Below are 20,461 nucleotides of genomic sequence, written 5' to 3'. Positions count from 1 at the left end.
GCATTGTAAATGCAAATGAAACAAAAATACAAACATTAATAAAGCCATCCAATATTTTTTAATTCTTGCTTATTGGTAGATGTTTTGACTTTTACAAAGGTGACATCATGCACACTATTAATAAAAATAATTTGTGTATTTTAAAATAAATTTGGAAAACATTAAGTTTAGAAATTTTGGTGAACATATTTTAATTTACACGTCTTTTGGTTGATGCTTTGTCATTTAATTGAATGCATTAGTATCTTAAATTATGATTTATAAATGACAATTGTATATAAGGCATTTTAAATGACACAAAGACAAGAAAAGATGTGATCAATATTACTAATTAATATCCTTAATATCTTATCACCAATTAATAATGCTTATGTCTTTACAACTCTTTTGAATATACCTCAAGTAATGGATCCAAGTGACAATATGCACACAATTAATTAAAAACAATTTGTGTATTTTAAAATAAATTTGAAAAAAAGTTAAGTTTAGAAAATATGGTGAACATAATTTTAATTGTAATTGAACGCATTAGTATCTTAAATAATGATTTATAAATGATAATTATATATACGACATTTTGAATGACACCAAGATAAGAAAATATCTAATCAATATTACTAATTAATATTCTTAATATCTTATCACCAATCAATATTACTTATGTCTTTAAATCTTTTGAATATACTTCAAATAATAGATAAGACTAACCTCTATTTGTAATATTGTAATTTCTAGCCAAATTGAATGACTCGGTATTTTATAAAGTCAAATTAAATGTTCTAAAATTTTATAAACGGAAGTTTACAAAACCCATTTATTCTTATGAAAGATTACAACAATATCACTATTTGACTTAATTTAAAAAACTCATGCTTTTATTCCTCCAATTTTTAATTAAATAAATATATTTATAAGAAAAATATATATTTAAGCCAGTAATGTTCAAGATCATTAACCCACCTGAAACATCCTTGAATGTGCTGTGGAAGAACAGAGGAAAATGGGTCCAAGGATCCGTCTATTTCATGCAAGATAACGCTGACTAAATTTAGAGTGCTTTCCGCCATTGTTCGTAGAAAACGTCTGGAATCGGGAAACAGGAAATAGGAAAGATACCAGGCAACATTTCCAGCTTAAAAATTTGCTTTTAAAAAACTTGCTGTCAGAGTATGTTCCAGTAAGCAAAACCTCCCTAAGGACGGAATTCTTCAACACGTTGAACCACAACCCTACGATAGATCAGTAATAGAAAATTGAACCCAGTGGCTATTTTTTGGGGGTCGGTTATTAGGTTCAATAAATAGATGGCTTGCAGAATACATGTACTATAAAACTCTGTAAATAATGTTATTTTACTCTCTTACTCTCTCAACCTTACCTTTTTTAACAAATTTCAAAGAAAACAAGCTGAATTCAGTGTAATTTACCTGAAGGTTGTGATAAGCTTATGCGAAATAAATCATCCCCACATCGCAAAAACGTTGCTTGAAACGCGCACTATTGCTTTTACTTATCTCTCCTCCTGAATAAATAGAGCAAATCAGATAGAGTTGACTTGTTCGTATAGATGGAGAACTATCTGAATGAAAACTTTGGTGGAGTGAAGCCCAAAAATTCGTCCGAAGAGGCTCTGAGAAGATGGAGGAAGTTATGTTCAGTAGTGAAAAACCCAAAAAGAAGATTTCGCTTCACTGCGAATCTGTCAAAGAGATCCGAAGCAGAGGCTATGAAAAAGACAAATCACGTGAGTAACCTCTCATCTTACTCTTATCTCCTCGTTCTTGTGTGTTTTGATTTATATCGGTTTGTGCATTTGTTAGTATCTGATCTGGATCAAACAAATATTGTAGATTACCATTTGAGGATGCCTAAAATATTTAGATTATTTCAAACATAACACAATATAACAAGAAGGTTTATGATAACAAAAATATTTACATTCAGCAGGAAACAAATAAAATATCCATATTACTAATTTGGTCAGAAGCGAGCACCGCATCCATTTTAATTTTTTGGTTAGAACTCTAGTAGCTGAATGTTTTCCTGATTCTCACTCATTCAAAAGCGAAAACGAAATATCAAGTTTCAATACTGGAAATACACCCAAACAGTTAGAGACTTATAACCTACGAATACCAATGATATAAATGTTTCCGATGAGTAGCTGGAAGGAAATGCAATTATAATCTCGAGTACATTTTGATAAAGTTATCATAGATACGGTGAACACTGTTACAACTTTTTCTGGATCACGCACCTTTGTCTAAAAAGCAGCATGAACTTGTAGCCTAATACGAAACCACTTAAAACGATTGCTGTGCAGGAACTATAAAAAGAACAGAAACAAATGGAACCAGTGGGCATGCACGTTAAGACTGCCCTTATTTATGAAATATATAATTAGGGAAAAGAAGCAAGGAGGTAGAATCTCTGTTTGTGTGTTTCTGGGATTATTGTGCAAGAACGTTGTCCACTGTGAAAGTTACAAAGATGTAAGACAGCACTTGTCATCGTTTTAGAGCTGGATAATTGGATTGGACCTCCTGTTAGCAGCCCTATCTAATGTGTCTCATTCTCCTTTTGTGCTCTGTTCCCATATGTGCATTTGGCCCCAATTTGATAAAATCTCAAAATTTGTTTAAGCCCTCGCCTAGTTCCTGTCATCTGTTCCACAAGTAGAAATGGTCAAGCACAAGTGTGCAAATTCTTGTTGTCGGGATGTTGTAGTTTGCAAACCCTTTAAAGCCCCAACAACGTAAAGTGTTAGAGATTAGTATGTTGCAGAATCCTCAAATTTGCAAACTCACCAAAATACTGACAAGAAACAGCCAAACTTGAAAGGTTGGCAAGTTCACAAGTTCTCGAACTAGTTGTCAAGGTTCCAAAAGGGCCCAATTCCATGATATAGAAAGAAGCCATTGATTAAATTTGAAATGTCGGCAAGACTGTGAACTCCCAAAAATGTCAACAGAAGATAGAATGTGTTCAGAAAGTCGATGGATTTGTAGGTTCATGACTTGTTGAACCTCCAATATGGTACGTGGAAGATCCACTATGAAGAAAATGAAGACAAGGAAGAGATGATGTTGGTAGGTCCACGATTCTCTGAACCTTCCAACAGAATTCGAAAGGTGTCAAGTTCCCTGAAGATGGCCAAAATGTAAAAAAGAAAAATTGAAGACAAGAGATTAGCAAGTCCAACATCCTTGAATTCATCAATAAGGCTCAACAATGCACAATGTTGTTGATGAAGACAACATTTCAAGAAGTTACTAGGTTCATGAACTCCTCAAAATCATGACCAAGGCTCAAGATACACATTGATTGCCCCTCTCTCCCTATCTCCCATACTTCCCCTTGCCCTCTCCCTGCATTACCTTTCTCCTCATAGGACAATGGGCTTGTGGGTGGACCTTGGCACCAAATCCCGTCCTCGTGATATTCTACTCCTTGCATCCTCTCTACACTTCGTGCCTTTCCTTCCCCACTAGGTGTGGAACATTGTGTGCAATCAGGACTTGGAACCTAGTTCCAAGATGGTTGTTTGCCCTAGTGCCCTGATCATTGTCATCTCTTTCCTCCCAGAATTTGTAACTCCTTTATACTCGGACCTTCGAGATGATAGGGACTTGGAACCTAGTTCCAATAGCCTCATTCCTTAAATTGACCCACTCCCCATTATCTTTCTCTACTTGCAACTTCTTCACTCTTGATACTAGGCTCTTTTGTAGTTTTGGTCCTTTATTCTTCCTTGCCTTCTTGGCCCCTAATTTATTTTCTCTTTTCACCCCTAGTGCTTGATGTCCATATCCCCACAGATTCTAAACTCTTGGGGTAACTTTAACCCTCAAACTTCTAAGCACCACTATGGCCCAAGAAATCCTTGCTCGACACACTACTTCACCTACCCCTCTCCCACTGTAGGACATTTCATCTAACAGGAGTGATGGTACTATTGTTAATGAGCATCTCTTTACTTATAGAAGTCTTTCCCCATGTGCTAGCACATCATGAACTAGTTCACCATTAAAGGCAAAGGATGGCTGCAGATCAGAGAAAAAAATTCCTCTATCCTTTATAAGTATAGCTGGACATCTTTAACTGCAATTTTAGGTGCATTCTAGGGAGAGGCTACACCTGACAGACATGGAGATGCCCTGTTGTGTACTAGTTGAAGGGTTTTTATATTTAATGGAGTTTAATGCCCATCTTCTAGGGCTGTGGCTTTTTGGGATGTTTCTTTCATTTGGGGGACTCCTGACCTTAGGCAGTTTTGCAAGGTATTTTAAGGCCTAAAATTCATCTACAAAAGGGGAGTGGAAAACTGAACATAGCATTTACAGAGCCAGCAGCAAGCAAACCTCATGAGAATCTGTAGAGTTTCAATTTCAGTTATCGGTATCACATTTTTGGTATTGTCTTGATGTGGGTTCATTCAAAATTCATAACTAACTCCATGTAACCTCTGAAGAATAAATATAAAGTGATTGATTAATGCCCATCTTCTAGGGCTGCGGCTTTTTGGGATGTTTCTTTCATTTGGGGGACTCCTGACCTTAGGCAGTTTTGCAAAGTATTTTAAGGCCTAAAATTTCATCTACAAAAGGGGAGTGGAAAACTGAAGATAGCATTTACAGAGCCAGCAGCAAGCAAACCTCATGAGAATCCGTAGAGTTTCAATTTCAGTTATTGGTATCACATTTTTGGTATTGTATTGCTGTGGGTTCATTCAAAATTCGTAACTAACTCCATGTAACCTCTGAAGAACAAATATAAAGTGATTGATTAATGATATATTTCCTAGGCCGCATCTGTAGACATAATATTGAACTTTAAGCCTATCATCTGTGGCTGTCCGTTAACATAACACAATGGCACAGTTAATGCTGTATCTTTCAACAATGGGTACAGGTTTGGTTGCAGTTGATCAGTGTGGAGGTTCTTTATCTTTAAGTGATGGTGTCATCTTTTCATCGCCATGTTTATTAAGATCATATGGGAACATGCTGGGACATGAATCTGGAGTTATTTTTAATACTGATTTGTTTGCCGAAAGGTTCATTGCATGCAAAATACCCTCAAGTTTTCAGTGATTTGTCTTTACACATGCAAAATACCTTGTATTGTTTATGTAAGGTGCCAAGAGTCCTTGGTTCTGCAAGTTTATCTGATTGATTCACAGTTACAAAGAAGATAGGCAGAACATCAAAGCTAGTAGTAATAATCTTTTAACATTTTGTCTTGAAAAGATGCATAGCACATAAAAAACTAAAATTTATGTTGGGCAATCAATGCCCCAAGTTGAGTGGATTGATCCCCTCCCAAAAATAGCACTACTTTGTATTTTCTGTTGACTATAGCATGCCGTAATTAAGAAGTAGATAAAGATAGTCTTTATCTTTTTTACAAAGTACACGTATAAATGGCTGTCATGACTTTGAGTGAGTAAATGATATTTTTCCAGTCATGTGTCCTTATCTTTTTTTCATTAACCAAAAAGGAAGACTGATATGTCTTCATTCAGAATTATGATAGTGGAGAATTTAGATTGTAACTGTAAAAGCATAAAAAGTTGCATTGGGTTTCATAAAATGTTTGGTAGAATATTTCTAGCTTGCTGTTCTTACTGATAGAGAACATCTCAGCTTGGCCTATCTAGCTAAATATTGAAGATATGTTCCATTTATGTTTGAAAATAGATGAATGATACAGCTTCTCGCTTGATAATTTTGTTATTTGCAATTTTGCATTAATAATTCGACTTTTTGATCAATCTTTTTGCAGCAAAATAAAAATTGTACATTAGTTCTCTGTTGATTTGTGGACAATTTCCAAATGTTTAAGGATTGTACCTTTTGCAGCAAAATAAAATCATTCATATTTGCATGGATTTCTTTGAATGGAATCCAGAATATTCTCAAAGGAACTGTTCTGTTAAAAATATTGTTATTTCATTCCCTTTTTGGCTTTTATGTTTAGCTATTGATAAACAACATGCCTGATATTTTTATGTAAAAATGCAATGCTTTAGAAAATTCAATTATGAATTAATCATGAGGATAAAATTTAAATATATAAGAGAGTGATTTCTCTTTGATATCATTTTGTTTGTAACAGGAGAAGATAAAGGTGGCTCTTTTAGTTTCAAAGGCTGCACTTCAGTTTATTGATGGTAAGTCTGTTATCAATTTATGACATGTCCACACAATTCATCTTTCATATGGAGTACTTGCTGATTTCATATAGTTTTTCTTATGATTGGAAAGCTGGCCTTTCGGGTCCCACTGATTATGAAGTGCCAGAGGAGTTCAAAGCATGTGGTTTTGGCGTCTCTGCTGATGAGTTAGCATCCATCGTAGAAGACCATAATCTAAAAAAGTTAAGAGTCCATGGTGGAGTTGAAGGGATTTCTAATAAGCTTTCTACATCAGTTAATGATGGAATTAATGCTGACAAAGAAAGCCTGAAGCACAGACAGAATCTATATGGTGTCAACAGGTTTGTTGAGAAACCACTTCGAGGATTTTGGGTATATGTATGGGAGGCATTACAAGACACAACTCTTATGATTCTTGCAGTCTGTGCAGCAGTGTCTTTGGGCGTTGGAATTTCTACAGAGGGATGGCCTAAAGGAGCCTATGATGGTCTTGGCATTGTTCTCAGCATTGTTCTAGTCGTATTTGTAACTGCAATCAGTGATTATCGACAATCTTTGCAGTTCAAGGATCTAGATAGAGAGAAGAAGAAGATCTCAATACAGGTTACACGAAATGGCTATAGACAGAAAATTTCAATATATGACCTCGTTGTTGGGGATTTAGTACATTTATCAATTGGCGACCAAGTGCCAGCAGATGGGCTATTTGTATCTGGCTTTTCATTGCTAATAAATGAGTCAAGCCTAACAGGTGAGAGTGAACCTGTAACCGTGAACAAAGACAAGCCATTTTTCTTATCAGGAACAAAGGTCCAAGATGGTTCTGGCAAGATGTTGGTGACAACAGTTGGCATGAGAACTGGATGGGGTAAATTGATGGCAACCCTGAGTGAAGGTGGTGAAGATGAGACACCACTTCAGGTCAAGCTTAATGGTGTAGCAACAATTATTGGAAAGATTGGATTATTTTTTGCCATTATTACATTCTTGGTGCTGACAAAGGGATTAGTTGACAGGAAGATTATCAGTGGGCAATATGCAAGCTGGTCTGGAGACGACTTTATTGAGATCTTAGAATTCTTTGCAATAGCTGTCACAATTGTTGTGGTTGCAGTACCAGAGGGACTGCCTTTGGCAGTAACCTTAAGCCTTGCTTTTGCCATGAAAAAGATGATGCACGATCGATCACTGGTGCGTCATCTTGCAGCATGTGAGACAATGGGATCTTCAACATGCATTTGTAGTGATAAAACTGGAACTTTAACAACAAATCATATGACTGTTGTTAAGCTATTTATTTGTGGCGATGTCAAGGAAATTCAAAATGCTGAGCAGGCTAAAAAAGTTAGAAAGGAAACATCTGAGCATGTTTCGAAAATGCTAATGCAGTCAATATTCCAAAATACAAGTGGTGAGGTTGTCATTGACAGGGATGGAAGACGGGAATGCATAGGTTCACCAACGGAGGCTGCCCTTTTGGAATTCAGCTTATTGTTGGGTGGAGATTTTGGTGCATTGCGCAAGGAATCTACAATTATCAAAGTTGAACCATTCAATTCTCAGAGAAAAACAATGGCTGTTCTGCTAGAGCTTCCTGGGGGAAAATATCAATGTCACTGTAAGGGTGCTGCAGAAATTATCTTGAATATGTGTGACAAGGTTCTAGATTCAACTGGCCAAGCTGTTCCACTTGATGAATCAACTATGAACTGTCTGATGAATGTTATTGAGGGTTTTGCTTGTGAGGCTTTACGAACACTGTGCCTTGCTTACATGGATGTGGGAGATAATTTCAACCCCCAGAATCCTCTTCCAGGACATGGTTATACATTTATAGCTATTGTTGGTATCAAAGATCCAGTTCGTCCTGGTGTCAAGGAAGCTGTTCAAATCTGTAAAGCTGCTGGGATCACCGTACGAATGGTTACTGGAGATAATATTAACACAGCAAAGGCAATTGCCAGAGAGTGTGGCATTTTGACTGATGATGGTTTGGCAATTGAAGGTTCTGATTTTCGTGAAAAGAGCTTAGAGGAGATGAGAACGTTAATTCCAAAAATTCAGGTAACAGGTTCTTGAAGTTGCTTTTACTGCAGCATATTGAAATGAATAATTTGAAAAGCAATGAATCAATTTATTGCAGGTTATGGCTAGATCATCTCCATTAGACAAGCACACTTTGGTGAAACACCTGCGTACAATGCTTGGTGAAGTTGTTGCAGTTACTGGTGATGGTACAAATGATGCACCAGCTTTGCATGAAGCTGATATAGGGCTTGCCATGGGCATTGCAGGCACTGAGGTTCGAAAATTTTGGGTTATTTGTGCATTTCGTTAATATGCCTATATTAGTGATTGAATGTATCTAGAAACATGTTGGCATGTCTTTCATAATTACTTTAATAGCAAATAAAGAAAATGCAACTGTTGCAAGTGCTTTGCTCCTAGTTTTTCATTTTTAATCACTGAGGTGCTTCTGTTCTTGATTTTTTTTCATTGTAAACTTGATTTTGTGGACAGCCATATTTGCTTCAGAAAGAAAATAGTTGTTAGAACTTAGTTTAATCTATCCTTGTCCTGAAATTGATGACCGTCATGTATTGAAAGTTAAATCAAGGGACCGATATCCTGTAGAACCAAGGTATTGTACTATGCAATAATTTTAGTGGTCTGTTTCTCAATGTAAAACCCAAATTGCTTTTACTGATATTTGAAAGTTTGAAGTACATGTTATGCTAATTTGTATCCATAATGAAAAATAGATGGTGAGACCATAGTTGGAAAATTCGGCAAAAGCAAAAACTCTCCAAGGCCCTGAAGAAAAAAAACAATAAAAACTCTGCAAAAACTCAACAAAAGACTTGGTAACTTTAAAAGTTGATAAAATTTAATTAGAATTGTTTTTTGCTCAAAATTCAATGAGCATATGGATCCGACGAGTCAGTAAACAAGTACACAAAATAAACAAGATGAGTCTAGATATATCAAATTGATTAAAATGCAAATTGGGTAGAAAATGGTATCCTCATGTGGAATGCTAATGGCTAGTAGCTTGATAGTCTGAAGCTAATAAACTAAAATAGTAAACTGTTTTTTGTAAAACAAAAAGGAAATACATTGTCAAAGTAGTTTACATCTTCCTCTTCCTAGCTCTAGTAAAAACTAGGGGAGAGGTAGAATTGGAGGGTCTAGTCCTAGGAGTCTGCTATGGCTGTGCCTTGCTCAACACAACTGGTTGTAGTTCGACCTCCATCTTGGATGTAGATGTTGTTGGCACTGGCAATGACTCCTCATCCTCAACAACGTCACCCTCCTCGACGTCATCCCTGTGTGAATCCGAATTCATCCTCTCCATAGCTTGCCTCTCCAAATTATAGATGTCATCCTTTGTAAACAATGAAGGCTGTTCTTGTGATGTTCAATCATTGTAAGAATTTATCATTGAATTCAATTGGATTAGTTGGTGTTTCCTCTACCTTTCTTGTGCGCAATTGACGATTGTAGATGTTGATGTTTGGTAGCTTCTATCGGATAAACCTATATATAATTATATATGAGATATAATTTCTATATGTAAGTTTATTGTTATTCTGAGGTCACTGCCATTTGGAAAACACATACTAAATATTATGGCAGTTCTTAGTACATTTGCAGCGATCTCAGAAAACTAACATGGTATCAGAGCCTAGTTGCAAATGTAAGGAAGGATAGAAAAGATTGAAGAATAGTAATTGAACAATAAGCCAGGGATGTCAAAGTTGTATGAAATGTTTTATCAATTGGATTTATTAAATGTTTATTATATTAATTATCAAATTAACGAATAGACATGTTCCATTCATGGGACATGCCTCTTCATGGCCTATTCTCAATTTAAATAAGAGGTCGCTGCCATTTGTAAAACACATACTAAATATTATGGCGGTGCTTAGTACATATGCAGTGATCCCAAAAAACTAACAATTGAGACGTTTCTGAGCTAACTTATTTCTTTTCTTCACATGGATGGCTTTGAAAAAACTATAGTTGCTCTCACAATTGGATGAACTACAAGGCTGAGGCTGACATAAGATTTGAAGGGGAAATTTTTGGAGATTTGGAATTTTCCACCTCAATTTCACCACCAAACGTCTCTAAAATAAAATATTGAAGAGTTATAAAGCAAAGTGAAAACACATTTGATCAAATTATCAATAATTTTAATTTTTAATTTGTAAATTTGAAATTCGCAGCTTGTAAGATACATGTGAAAGACTCCAAATATTATACTTGGGATTTGATAGTTTCTTCCTTTCATGGCCATATCTAAAGAGAATAGCTTATTGGTCGCTTCTTAGTAATTTTCCAATTCAGCCACATTGAGGTCTCTCACCTCAAGCTTGGGTGTCATTCTTTGAATGCGTATAGTGAGGTCCTCCATGACCTCTCCATTGAGATCCGAGTAGGAATCCAAGAAGAAAAAAGGGGGTTGAGGAACTATCTTGCTGCATGAATGGGTTGGCCAAACTGATTTTTCCACATCCTATCAATAATTTTCCACATGGGATCAAATTTGAGGATTCCTCCTTGCAGTAATTTTTGATAGACTCTTTGACCTTGGCCATGGTCTCATAATGATGCTCTATTGGGTTTAATCCCCCTTTACTAAGTGGAGAACTTTAATCAAGGGCCCAGACATCTACAACTGGAAAACACAAAAAGATTAATCATTGAAGTTTCAAATTAAAAACAAAAAGCTTGAATTAAAAATAATAATTAAATGTTCAAGTTTTGAAGTCACCTTCATAATCTTTGTAGCTCTTTGTTCAAACAGATTGTCAAAGACTATGCATGCAACACCTTCCTCTTCAAGCTTCTGCGAATGACTTGACTCTAGCCATACTTGACTCACAAACATTTGTTTAAAGACACTAATGAACCAAGAATGGTTTGCAACTAGTGTAATACAGGGACTCACACTCCCCTCCCAAACCTCGGAGTACCTGTCCCCGAGACATCCCCGCACCGGGTACTTGAGTACCTAAGTACTTCCACCTCCGCCATTCTGCAACCATGCCGCTATTGGGATGGGTACTTGAATTTATATCTTAATTTTGATTTTTGAATGTTACTATTTGTAACAAACAGATTTTCATAACAAAATAAAGAAGAACTAATATCTGGTTTCACATAGAAATGAAAGAGTTTACTTCAATCAACTTTCAAAACAAAACATCTTAAATCCTTTTCATGAGACATTAATTGATTTAACTACTAATGATTAACTGAGATAACGATTCAACCGGAAATAACTGGAATAACGATTAAATGAAGTAATTGAGATAACGTTTAACTGAAGTAACTGAAATAACAATTAACTAAAGTAACTGAAATAACGATTAACTGAAGTAACTGAAATAACGATTAACTGAAGTAACTGAAATAACGATTAATTGAAGTAATTGAAATAATGATTTCCTATCTTCCCTTGCAATTAGTAAATTAAATACATGATCAATTACAAGAGGAATATAAATGCATATTAGGAATGGAAAGAAGAAACATACAAGAAGCAACTGACGACTCTTTAACTAATTTTGCAAGCCTCAGCTTTCGGTAAGAGGAGAAGCATTGACTTAGGCTTAACCTCTCAACCTCGGACCATATCCATCCCCACACAATCTTTTGAAAAGAAAGGCCCTCCCTCCCTCAAGATCGGGCCTGAGGTATCACTAGTCCAGCCACCTAAGCATTTCTAGTGTTTAGAATGTTCGCACAATTATGGACGGACGTGTCTGAATAACTGACTCTACTGACATCAAGTGATCTTATGAAGGCAAACATGCCCTTTAACGACCTTGGCCAAGGTTTTTGGATGGGTTCTATTACCCAATCAGGCTCGATTTGACAACAGGAGAACAATAAGTATGAAAATGCATGAGCTATTAAATGATTTCCCTTTTTAAAATAATATATTATTGTTATATCATTTCTGATTTTGTTTCCATGTTATTGCAGATTTCTTCATCACCTCTTCCCCTCTTCCTTGGCCATTTAGCGGGTGAGTCCTAGGTGTTTAAATTTTAGAGTAAACCAACTCAATCTGCTGATCCTCAACTAGTGTATGATTAATTACATATTCTGTATATCTCAGCTTTTATGGCTTGAGGAAACAATCTTAAGACTTGCAAAAGTACAATTTGGTTCTGACTTTTGCAATAAAAGAAAGATTTTTGGATTTAACATGACAATTTGTCTTTACTCAATATGGAAAGATTAGTCTCTTGTATGTTACAGTGGAGACTTCTCATGGACGTACTTCCTTCTGCTATAATTTATAATGCAAAAATAAAAGAATGAAGATGTATCACTTAGAAAAGAAGTGACCACTTAACTTGGTCTAATGTAATACAGAAACGTGAGCCTTGGCTTGATGTTTAATAGCCGACTTCCTCAGAAAAACAATCTGTATGCAATATTAGAATGTGTTCAATTTCTGCCTTCAACAAGGGTGTAGAAAAAAAGAGCAAAGCTGTGGAAAGAAATGCAGGATTAAAATCGTGAGGAGGCAAAATACATATCCGACTTCTCTCGGTTTCCAATATATGTAGGGGCATTCGATTACTCAAAGGCTTCCAAGAAGCCGTAACTCTTAAAGCAATGTTTTGTCTTTTTAGATGCCGATATAATATGCCAAGTGTGCATTTTGGTTTCAAGTAAAGAATTGAATAATTATGGAAAAGAATTTGAAGGTTATAAATCTAAGATAATTTGTAATATATTTATCTACTTGCACGTAGATGTATTTATAAGATGACATCATATTGTATGTTTTATCCAAGGTTGTATCTTATGTATATATAAATACATGCTTTATTGGAAGATTATTTTATCTTCTTGTACATGCATTTAAATGTACGTATTAGATAGAATCTTGTATAAAAATGATATAATGGTGTCACCTTTATTTCTATATCTATGTGCACGTACATAAATATGTGTTACAATGAAATGACGAAAATGTCAACCATAGTCCGATAAAGGTATGTTTTAATTAAGTTAAAATTATTAATGTTTTAAATGTTTATCTTAATAGCTCGTGTGTTCAAATGATTGTACCTTGCTATACAAGTCGCTAGTTCCTTTCCATGATAGTTAGAGGTCATACTTGTCGACCAGATAAGTGGACTAAGATAGTACCCCATTTCGTTGATCCTGTTTCACAATGCTTCTCCCTTTCATCTTCTTCTGCAATCACCTGTGCAACATTTTCCATGATAATAACAAGTTCCATGATAAATCCATAATAACACTTAACGTAGATATTAACAAGGAATTTAATTATTAATCATAATCCTGAAACCAAGCAACTGCTAACTACTATCATCATCATATGATAAATAATGGATAACGACCATCATCATTAAACAGTTAAACAAATAATGAATACAATGGATATATTTAACTACCCTTTTCACATGATTATGAAATAAAATCCATTCAATTCAATGGCTATAATAAACTAAATTAGGTCAAAATTTGGGATGTAACACTATTGGGTATGGAATATGTTACTATGTTGAATGTTCGATAGTTCTAGTTCATGTTGCAATTTTGCTATGTTCAAGTATTTTAATTTGGTATGTTCTAAAACATGATTTCATAACTAGCATTTTAAATTTTATATGTATACTATATAGCACCCCTCCCTGCCCTATACTCCCCTTGCTGCCATCCCTTGGCCATCCCCCGCTATCTCGAAAATGAGGCCCATTTTCCTCACGTCTTGGAAGCTCGTGTCGACATCCTACTGTCCCGATGTACACCAGTACTAGTGTTACATTGTTTGCAATGTTAAGAGAACTACTACAAACCTCTTGATGCTTGATCTTACCAACTCTTTTCCTTGGTTGTGTGCTCTCATTAACAGAAGAACTCAAGGGTGATTGTAGATGTATTTTGTGATCCTTCTTGTATTCTCTATTACTGTTGTTACCCAATCTAATTTGCCCATTTTTCCCAAAAGAAGGTCAAGGACATGTGCTACACAAGGTGTCCAAAATAGTGTACTGAGTTTCTCTTGGAGGATGTCACCCACTGACACATACTACATTATCAGATATTATTTGCACAAATTTTAACCCCCAATTCCATGTTTATTCGCTTCAACATTAATGCTGAAGTTTCAATAGTTCTCACCTTGTTGGAGGCATCCGCTAATTTCAAGAACACATTATTCTTGCAAGCAACCAAAAAATTAATGATAGTGTAGTTTTTACCATTTGTCCAACCATTAAAAAGAACAATGCAACCATATTTTTTCAATTCCTTTCTCTACACTTCCACCACTTTTCTTGCCCTATCAATTGCATTTGTGAGCATCGTACAAGTAGAAAGTGAAATTAAGTACACAACTTTGATTAACAATTTAAATTCAATAAAAATACTAATATTATAAATAAAATAAAAAATCATAAATTTAGTCTAAATTTAAAACTCAATATAAGTTGTCAAAACTGAAAGTAGAACATTACTTTTAAAAGTTTTCTCCTACTTATTAAAAGTAAACATTAAAAAATAATTTTTTTTTGGGCTAACCTCCCACACAAGTCTTCATAAGAAGGTGCCTTGAGGCCTTTTTCCAAAACTGTCAATGTGGTAATCAAATTAAGCTAAAAGGATTGTTTGACACATTGAAAGGGATGTTATTGAAGTACCAAAAATCAACACATGCCATGTTTGTACGCTTATGCACCTCCTTATTCCACTTAGTTGCCTTCAATGATGGTTGTGTGCTAGGATTTTGTGCACAAAATAATCAACCTATAGATTGCGGTATTGGTGATGGTGCTGTACTAGAAGTAGCTGAAGTAATGACCAATGAGGTGGTGGATTTGCAGATACATGGGCCCCAAAGAGAGCCCAGTATGCCCTGAAGTGCTACTGCTACAAGGTTGATTGGAGCACCATGAGATTCTTCTATGGACGTTCTTATGTCTAGTTTTGCTCTTGCCCTTTGCAATTATTTTCTTCTACAAATGCAATTAAGGCATAAATTTCTCTTTTAATTTCCTTTGTGGCCGTACAACCCAAAGCATCTTGCTTTGTGATGCTTGCAAGGTGGTATTTGAGGCAGGTAATGTCTCCATGAAATTGTTTTCCACATTTAAGGAAAATTACCGACTTAGGTTGCGGTCCTTTAAAAACATATTTACAAGCCTTATCTCCAGCACCTTTAGGACGGGTGCCTACATGCCCAGGGCATGCATCTACTGAGGTAGACCTTGAAGTTGAAGCAGTTGTAAAACATTCTTTATTTGCCACTATAAATAAACTGACACACACAAACTGAAACCGCAAGTTAATATTCTAATGAAATTTTTTAGCAGGCAAACTAAATTTGTTAAATAAATTTAGATATAGTTGAAACTTGAAAAAAACAAAAAGAGGTGTTAACATTTGAAGTTGAGATTCTTGTGAAAGTAGTTAAAAAATCAGTAAAAATTTGTTAAAAGGGGTGTTAAATCTTGTTCATTGGATTCTAAAGCAATTTACTTAGGAAAGGCCATTATTGATTTTCTATATACCTAGATGCAACAAAAAAGTAATAAAATGTTCTAAAAAAACATAGGAAAATATCAAAAGATTAACCTGGGAATCCTTTTTTTCTTCGAAATCTATTTCAAATCAACTAAAAATGCTGCAAATGACCTTAGAGAAGCTTGGGAAGCTGTTTTTTTTCTTGAGTAGCAAAAGACAGCAAATAAAATGCAAATGAATTGAACTTTTTACTGTTGCAGCTCTTTTTTCTGAGTGCAGCCAATTTTTTAAGTCAGGATTCACAGAGTTTTTTTTGGGAAAACTTGCCAAAAACTTGGCAAGTTTTTTGTCAAGTTTACTTGCTGTTGTGAAAAACTAAAACTCAGTTTTTCACAACTCACTGAGTTTTTCGCAAGAACTGCAACTATGCTCTACATTAACGGCTTTGTAAAGGGAACTCTAAAGTGTGCGTTTGTATTTTGTAGGATGGTATATTCTCTTCTTCTAGTCACTCTGGGCATTAGGTTAAAAGAAGTAACTTTTCTCACCATAATGACATTTTTGTGCCCACAACCAGATACTGTATAAAATAAATTTACAGGCTAAATGATACGTTTCTGTGCTTTCATTGTATGATCCTTAGCCACTGTGGCAGTATAATAACAACATATTTGAGCACCTAGTGTGATGAAATGTTATTTTTTTATATTGTTTCAGTCCTCTAACTACTTCAACAGCCACTGCTGTCTGATTTGTGTTTGGAATTCAACCAATGTTTTTATTGTGTCTATAGTTTGGCAATTAGGTACAAGTTACAACCATGTACCTAAGTACATTCAGGTTATAAAAGTGTTATATGATACATTGATGCAATGATATGATATGATATGTCTTCCCCTCTCTTTTTATTTGTTTATTATTTTTTGCAGCATATCTATTAACCCATCTTTTGCTAAGATTGGCGTGTCCCCTGGTCCTCCTGGTATCTGGATCATTTTGTGAGTTGAAATATTAGAAAAAAAATAGTAGAAGAAAGTGGCATCTTTCCTCTCCCGGTAGGGGATCTAACCTTTGCACTGCTTCTAGTTGCAATCAAAAGCGAAAAGGATCAAGTCTTCACCAGTGAGGTAGAGAAATAAAAAACACCATTTTGTGCTACTTATCCACAACAATGTAACTAAGGTGTCAGGTCAAATAATCCTAGCTATATCAAGAACCATTTTGCTGACTCTAGTCTTTAGTTTTTGTCTTTTGCTATGTTTGTGGTTTGAGAAGAAATGCCATGTAAAACACATGTTAATTTTGGGAAAGTTTCTGTTGGAATGGAGCATTATTGGTTTTGGTCAAATTTTGTGTCTGAAAGTTCTTGTGGAATGAATTTTGGTTGAGGATGATTTTGGATGTACATTTATTCTGCTTGTAGTACCAATAGGGTCCTTGTCAATAGTTTGTTGGACATGTTGGGTGGATATTTTGCAACCGACAGTTTTGTTAAAATCCAATTGCAAAATGGGTAGACCAGCCACATCATATGAGACAAAGTCTCTCCTACTTTTAAGGGAAGGCTACCCCTTCTCATTGTTTTTTGGATCAACTCAAGGTAAGCAAAAAGTTGAGATATTGTGAAAGGGCTGTTATAGACAGTCTTTCCTCTTATCTTTCAGGAAAGTATCCACTTACTTGCATAGCAAGTAATGGGCAAGATGAAATCTCTAACTACACTTCTATCCAATAGCTGTAAATGGTGATATTGATACCAAACACCAACTCAAAGGTTAGTTGAAAGCGTACCAATTCGGCTCTAAGCCATGTTTTAATCTATTCTATAAGAATAACCTCTACCATTGGGGCGCAAAGGCTTTCAAAAGTAGGGAATTCTAACTATTTTTGTGAATTGAGATGACAATACAAGCTACAATCAAAGCTTCTAGTCTATGTATCATCACAACCACTCCCAGTCAAAGCTTCAGCTCCAATTGTTTCTCAACTCGTTATGCTCAATTATTTAAACATACAACAATAACATGAATCAAAGATAATAGATAAAAAATATAGTCAAAACTTCCAATTTGCACTATCACATTTACTCTCAATCAAAGTTTCAGCCCCAATTGTTTCTTTGTATTCACTTTTCTTCAAAATAGTACTACACAATCAAAGTTATGATTTAGCACAACTTTATCAGAGCTTTCTTGCATACAATAAAAGATGATTTTTACAATGAGGGGGGCACTCCTTATATAGGGAAAGGAGTGAGAGAAAGGAGGAAAAAGTGGGAGCAACTCAACCACCTTGACCTGGTAAAACTCGGTGAGAAGAATTATTGGGTTACATGTCATGAGGACATGCAATTGAATTACATGCAATTCATCTTTTGCAACTACAAAGTTGAAAAAACTTGAAAAATATAATGAAGTTGATTCTGAATGAATCCATCTTGTAGATTATCAACCGTTTGTATTTGGTAATGAAAACATGGATGATCACTGGATTGGAAGTCCTTGTATTCCGTGCTACTGCACTCTCTTTGATGATTTACCAATTATTAATTGAAAACTCGATGTAATCAAGCTTTTCCTCATTCCACAGTAGTGAATTATTCTCTGTCAGATTTGTACATTCGAGGGTTTCTGACACTTTGAAAACCTTCTCAATGATGTCCGGATGTAAACCCGAAACAACTTTCCCATCAACATCTTCAATTGATTTCTCTCTCTCTCTAAAGTGCTTTGGCACATTCCCACACAAACTTAGGTTCTAGGGCCGGCATTGGGAAAGTGGAGACCACATGAATGCTGCTTCTTTTGATTTGAAGTACGCCTTCTTGACAGGATGTCTTTGTTTTTTGAAGAAATTCTGACATATCTTGAAGAATGCGCCGCAACATGAAGATGAAAACATCTTCCAATGAGATTGGTTCCATGAAAATATTTTGGGATTTGAGTTACAATGATGGATCCATGAGGGGTGGGTGTTCGAAATATGGATTAGATACTTATTGAGCACCTTTGATGGCTGGAAATGAACGAAACATGTATTTTGAGCAAAAATGGCCATAATCGGATTTAAGATGGTGGATTGCATGTGGGCAAAATGAGGCTTTTTCTTTGGGTGACCAAGAATGCAAGTTGGAAGCATATGGATATGTGAAAAATGAGAGTTTTGACATTTTAAAATGTGAGTTTCACTCAAATTGGGTTCTCTAGATGTCATTGCATGTGGTAAAAACTCCTCATTTTACATGATGTAAAACACGCAATCAGGTTCGGAGGATGTAATAGCATGTGTTGGAGAATGGATGAAGTATGGATTGGCATGGAAGGTGAAAACATTTATATATACTTGCATTCTTGGATGGGAATCCACAACTTTCTTCAAAAAAGAAATCAAAACAAGCAACAAACAAACAAGAAAAACTAAGAACAAAGCAAAAACATACCTCTTGCTATTGACTCAGACATGACAAACTTCAAGATATCCCTTTACATTTAATTTTTTTTGTTTTTGGAGTTTGGAAGAGTTTTTACGTTTGCAAATGAGAGGATATCAAACTGATTTAAAAATATAACGCAAAAGACATGGGCTGCATTCAAACAAATGGACAAAAACAAGCCAAAGGATGCAATATTGTAGCAAAACAAGTAAGAAATACAAACAAAGTTGAAACCTTCTACTTGGGGCACAATGAGCCAAAAATGAAGGAAAGAGAAGTTCAGATGAAAAAGTCTTCTCCAAAATTGGGCCCTCCATTTGCAAATGCATGCAACAACTAAGAGCCTTTGACAAAGGCAAAGTTGCAAATCGTGATCTCCAAGGTCAAATGCATGGATGTTTTTTAGTGTAGATGCCAAAACGTGGTCTTCAATATCCTTTACTTGCAAAACATTTTGGCAAAATAAATGTCCTTGAGTGTTTTTGGAGAAAAATGTTGCCCTAAAAATGCATTTACATGAGTCATTTTCGCTTAAAATAGTAAAAAATGTGGACTTCAAATGCAAATGCATTGGCAAAAATAGATGTGTTTGGGCGTTTTTGGAGAAAAACATGCCCTTTTGCTTCCTTTACACGTAATGTGTGGGAATGTAATGAGAAAAAACACCGTTTGAATGGTGTTTGCATGCATCGAAATGCCAAATTGCACTCTATGGATGTATTTATATGTATTATTTCTTCCTCAAACTCAAACATTTTTGCTTGGAGAGAACAATCGGACCCTTAGAATGCAAACACATGTTTAAAATGTGCATGTATTTGAGTTTCAAGTGCTAATCTCACTCTTGAGGAGCCATTACATGTAACACCCAAAATATAGAAGGCACTTTTCATGCAAATCAGACTCTTGGGAGGGCATTACATATTTAAAATAACATGGAAATGGCATGCTTTGGTGTAAATCGAACTCTAGGAGTGCAAATGCATGTGACATTTTGTATGTAAAAGGGTCTTTCATGTAAATCAGACTCTTGGAAGCCTTTTGCATATTTAAAATGACTTGCTTTTTCATTTGCCTTAGTCGATCTTTCTCTTCAAGTGCAAAATCGCACTCTTGGAGTGCACTTACATATGTTATTTTTGGCTTCAAGTGCAAATCACACTCTCTAGGTGTGATTGCATGTTTTAACATATGCTTTGACTTCTCATGCATTTGGGTTGGACAAGCCAAAATTGGACTTTAGAGACGCATTTGCATGCAAGAAGAAAAGCACATTCTCTAGATGCATTTGCATGTGACACATTTCAAAAATGACATGTTATTGAGTTGCACAACTAAAACTTCCAATTTAG

At 35.4% G+C, this 20,461-nt stretch overlaps 1 protein-coding gene across 1 annotated transcript in view; it reads left to right on the top strand.

Moving 5' to 3' along the window:
• The first annotated feature begins 941 nt into the window (after positions 1-941).
• LOC149580621 (calcium-transporting ATPase 10, plasma membrane-type-like) overlaps positions 942-20,461 on the top strand; it is a 44,585-nt gene continuing 25,065 nt past the window's right edge. The window contains exons 1-4 of the mRNA XM_089792469.1: positions 942-1,744; positions 6,118-6,172; positions 6,267-8,221; positions 8,301-8,459. Of these exons, the coding sequence (XP_089648595.1) occupies positions 1,568-1,744; positions 6,118-6,172; positions 6,267-8,221; positions 8,301-8,459 (2,346 nt within the window). The 5' untranslated portion in view covers positions 942-1,567. The remainder of the gene's footprint in view (positions 1,745-6,117; positions 6,173-6,266; positions 8,222-8,300; positions 8,460-20,461) is intronic.

This window comes from Cupressus sempervirens, chromosome 1 (assembly GCF_028749045.1).
Source record: "Cupressus sempervirens isolate cs-2001-9-10 chromosome 1, ASM2874904v1, whole genome shotgun sequence".
Classification (NCBI taxonomy): Eukaryota; Viridiplantae; Streptophyta; class Pinopsida; order Cupressales; family Cupressaceae; genus Cupressus; species Cupressus sempervirens.
Note: the sequence above shows the minus strand (reverse complement) of the source record. Positions and strands in the feature narration are given on the sequence as shown.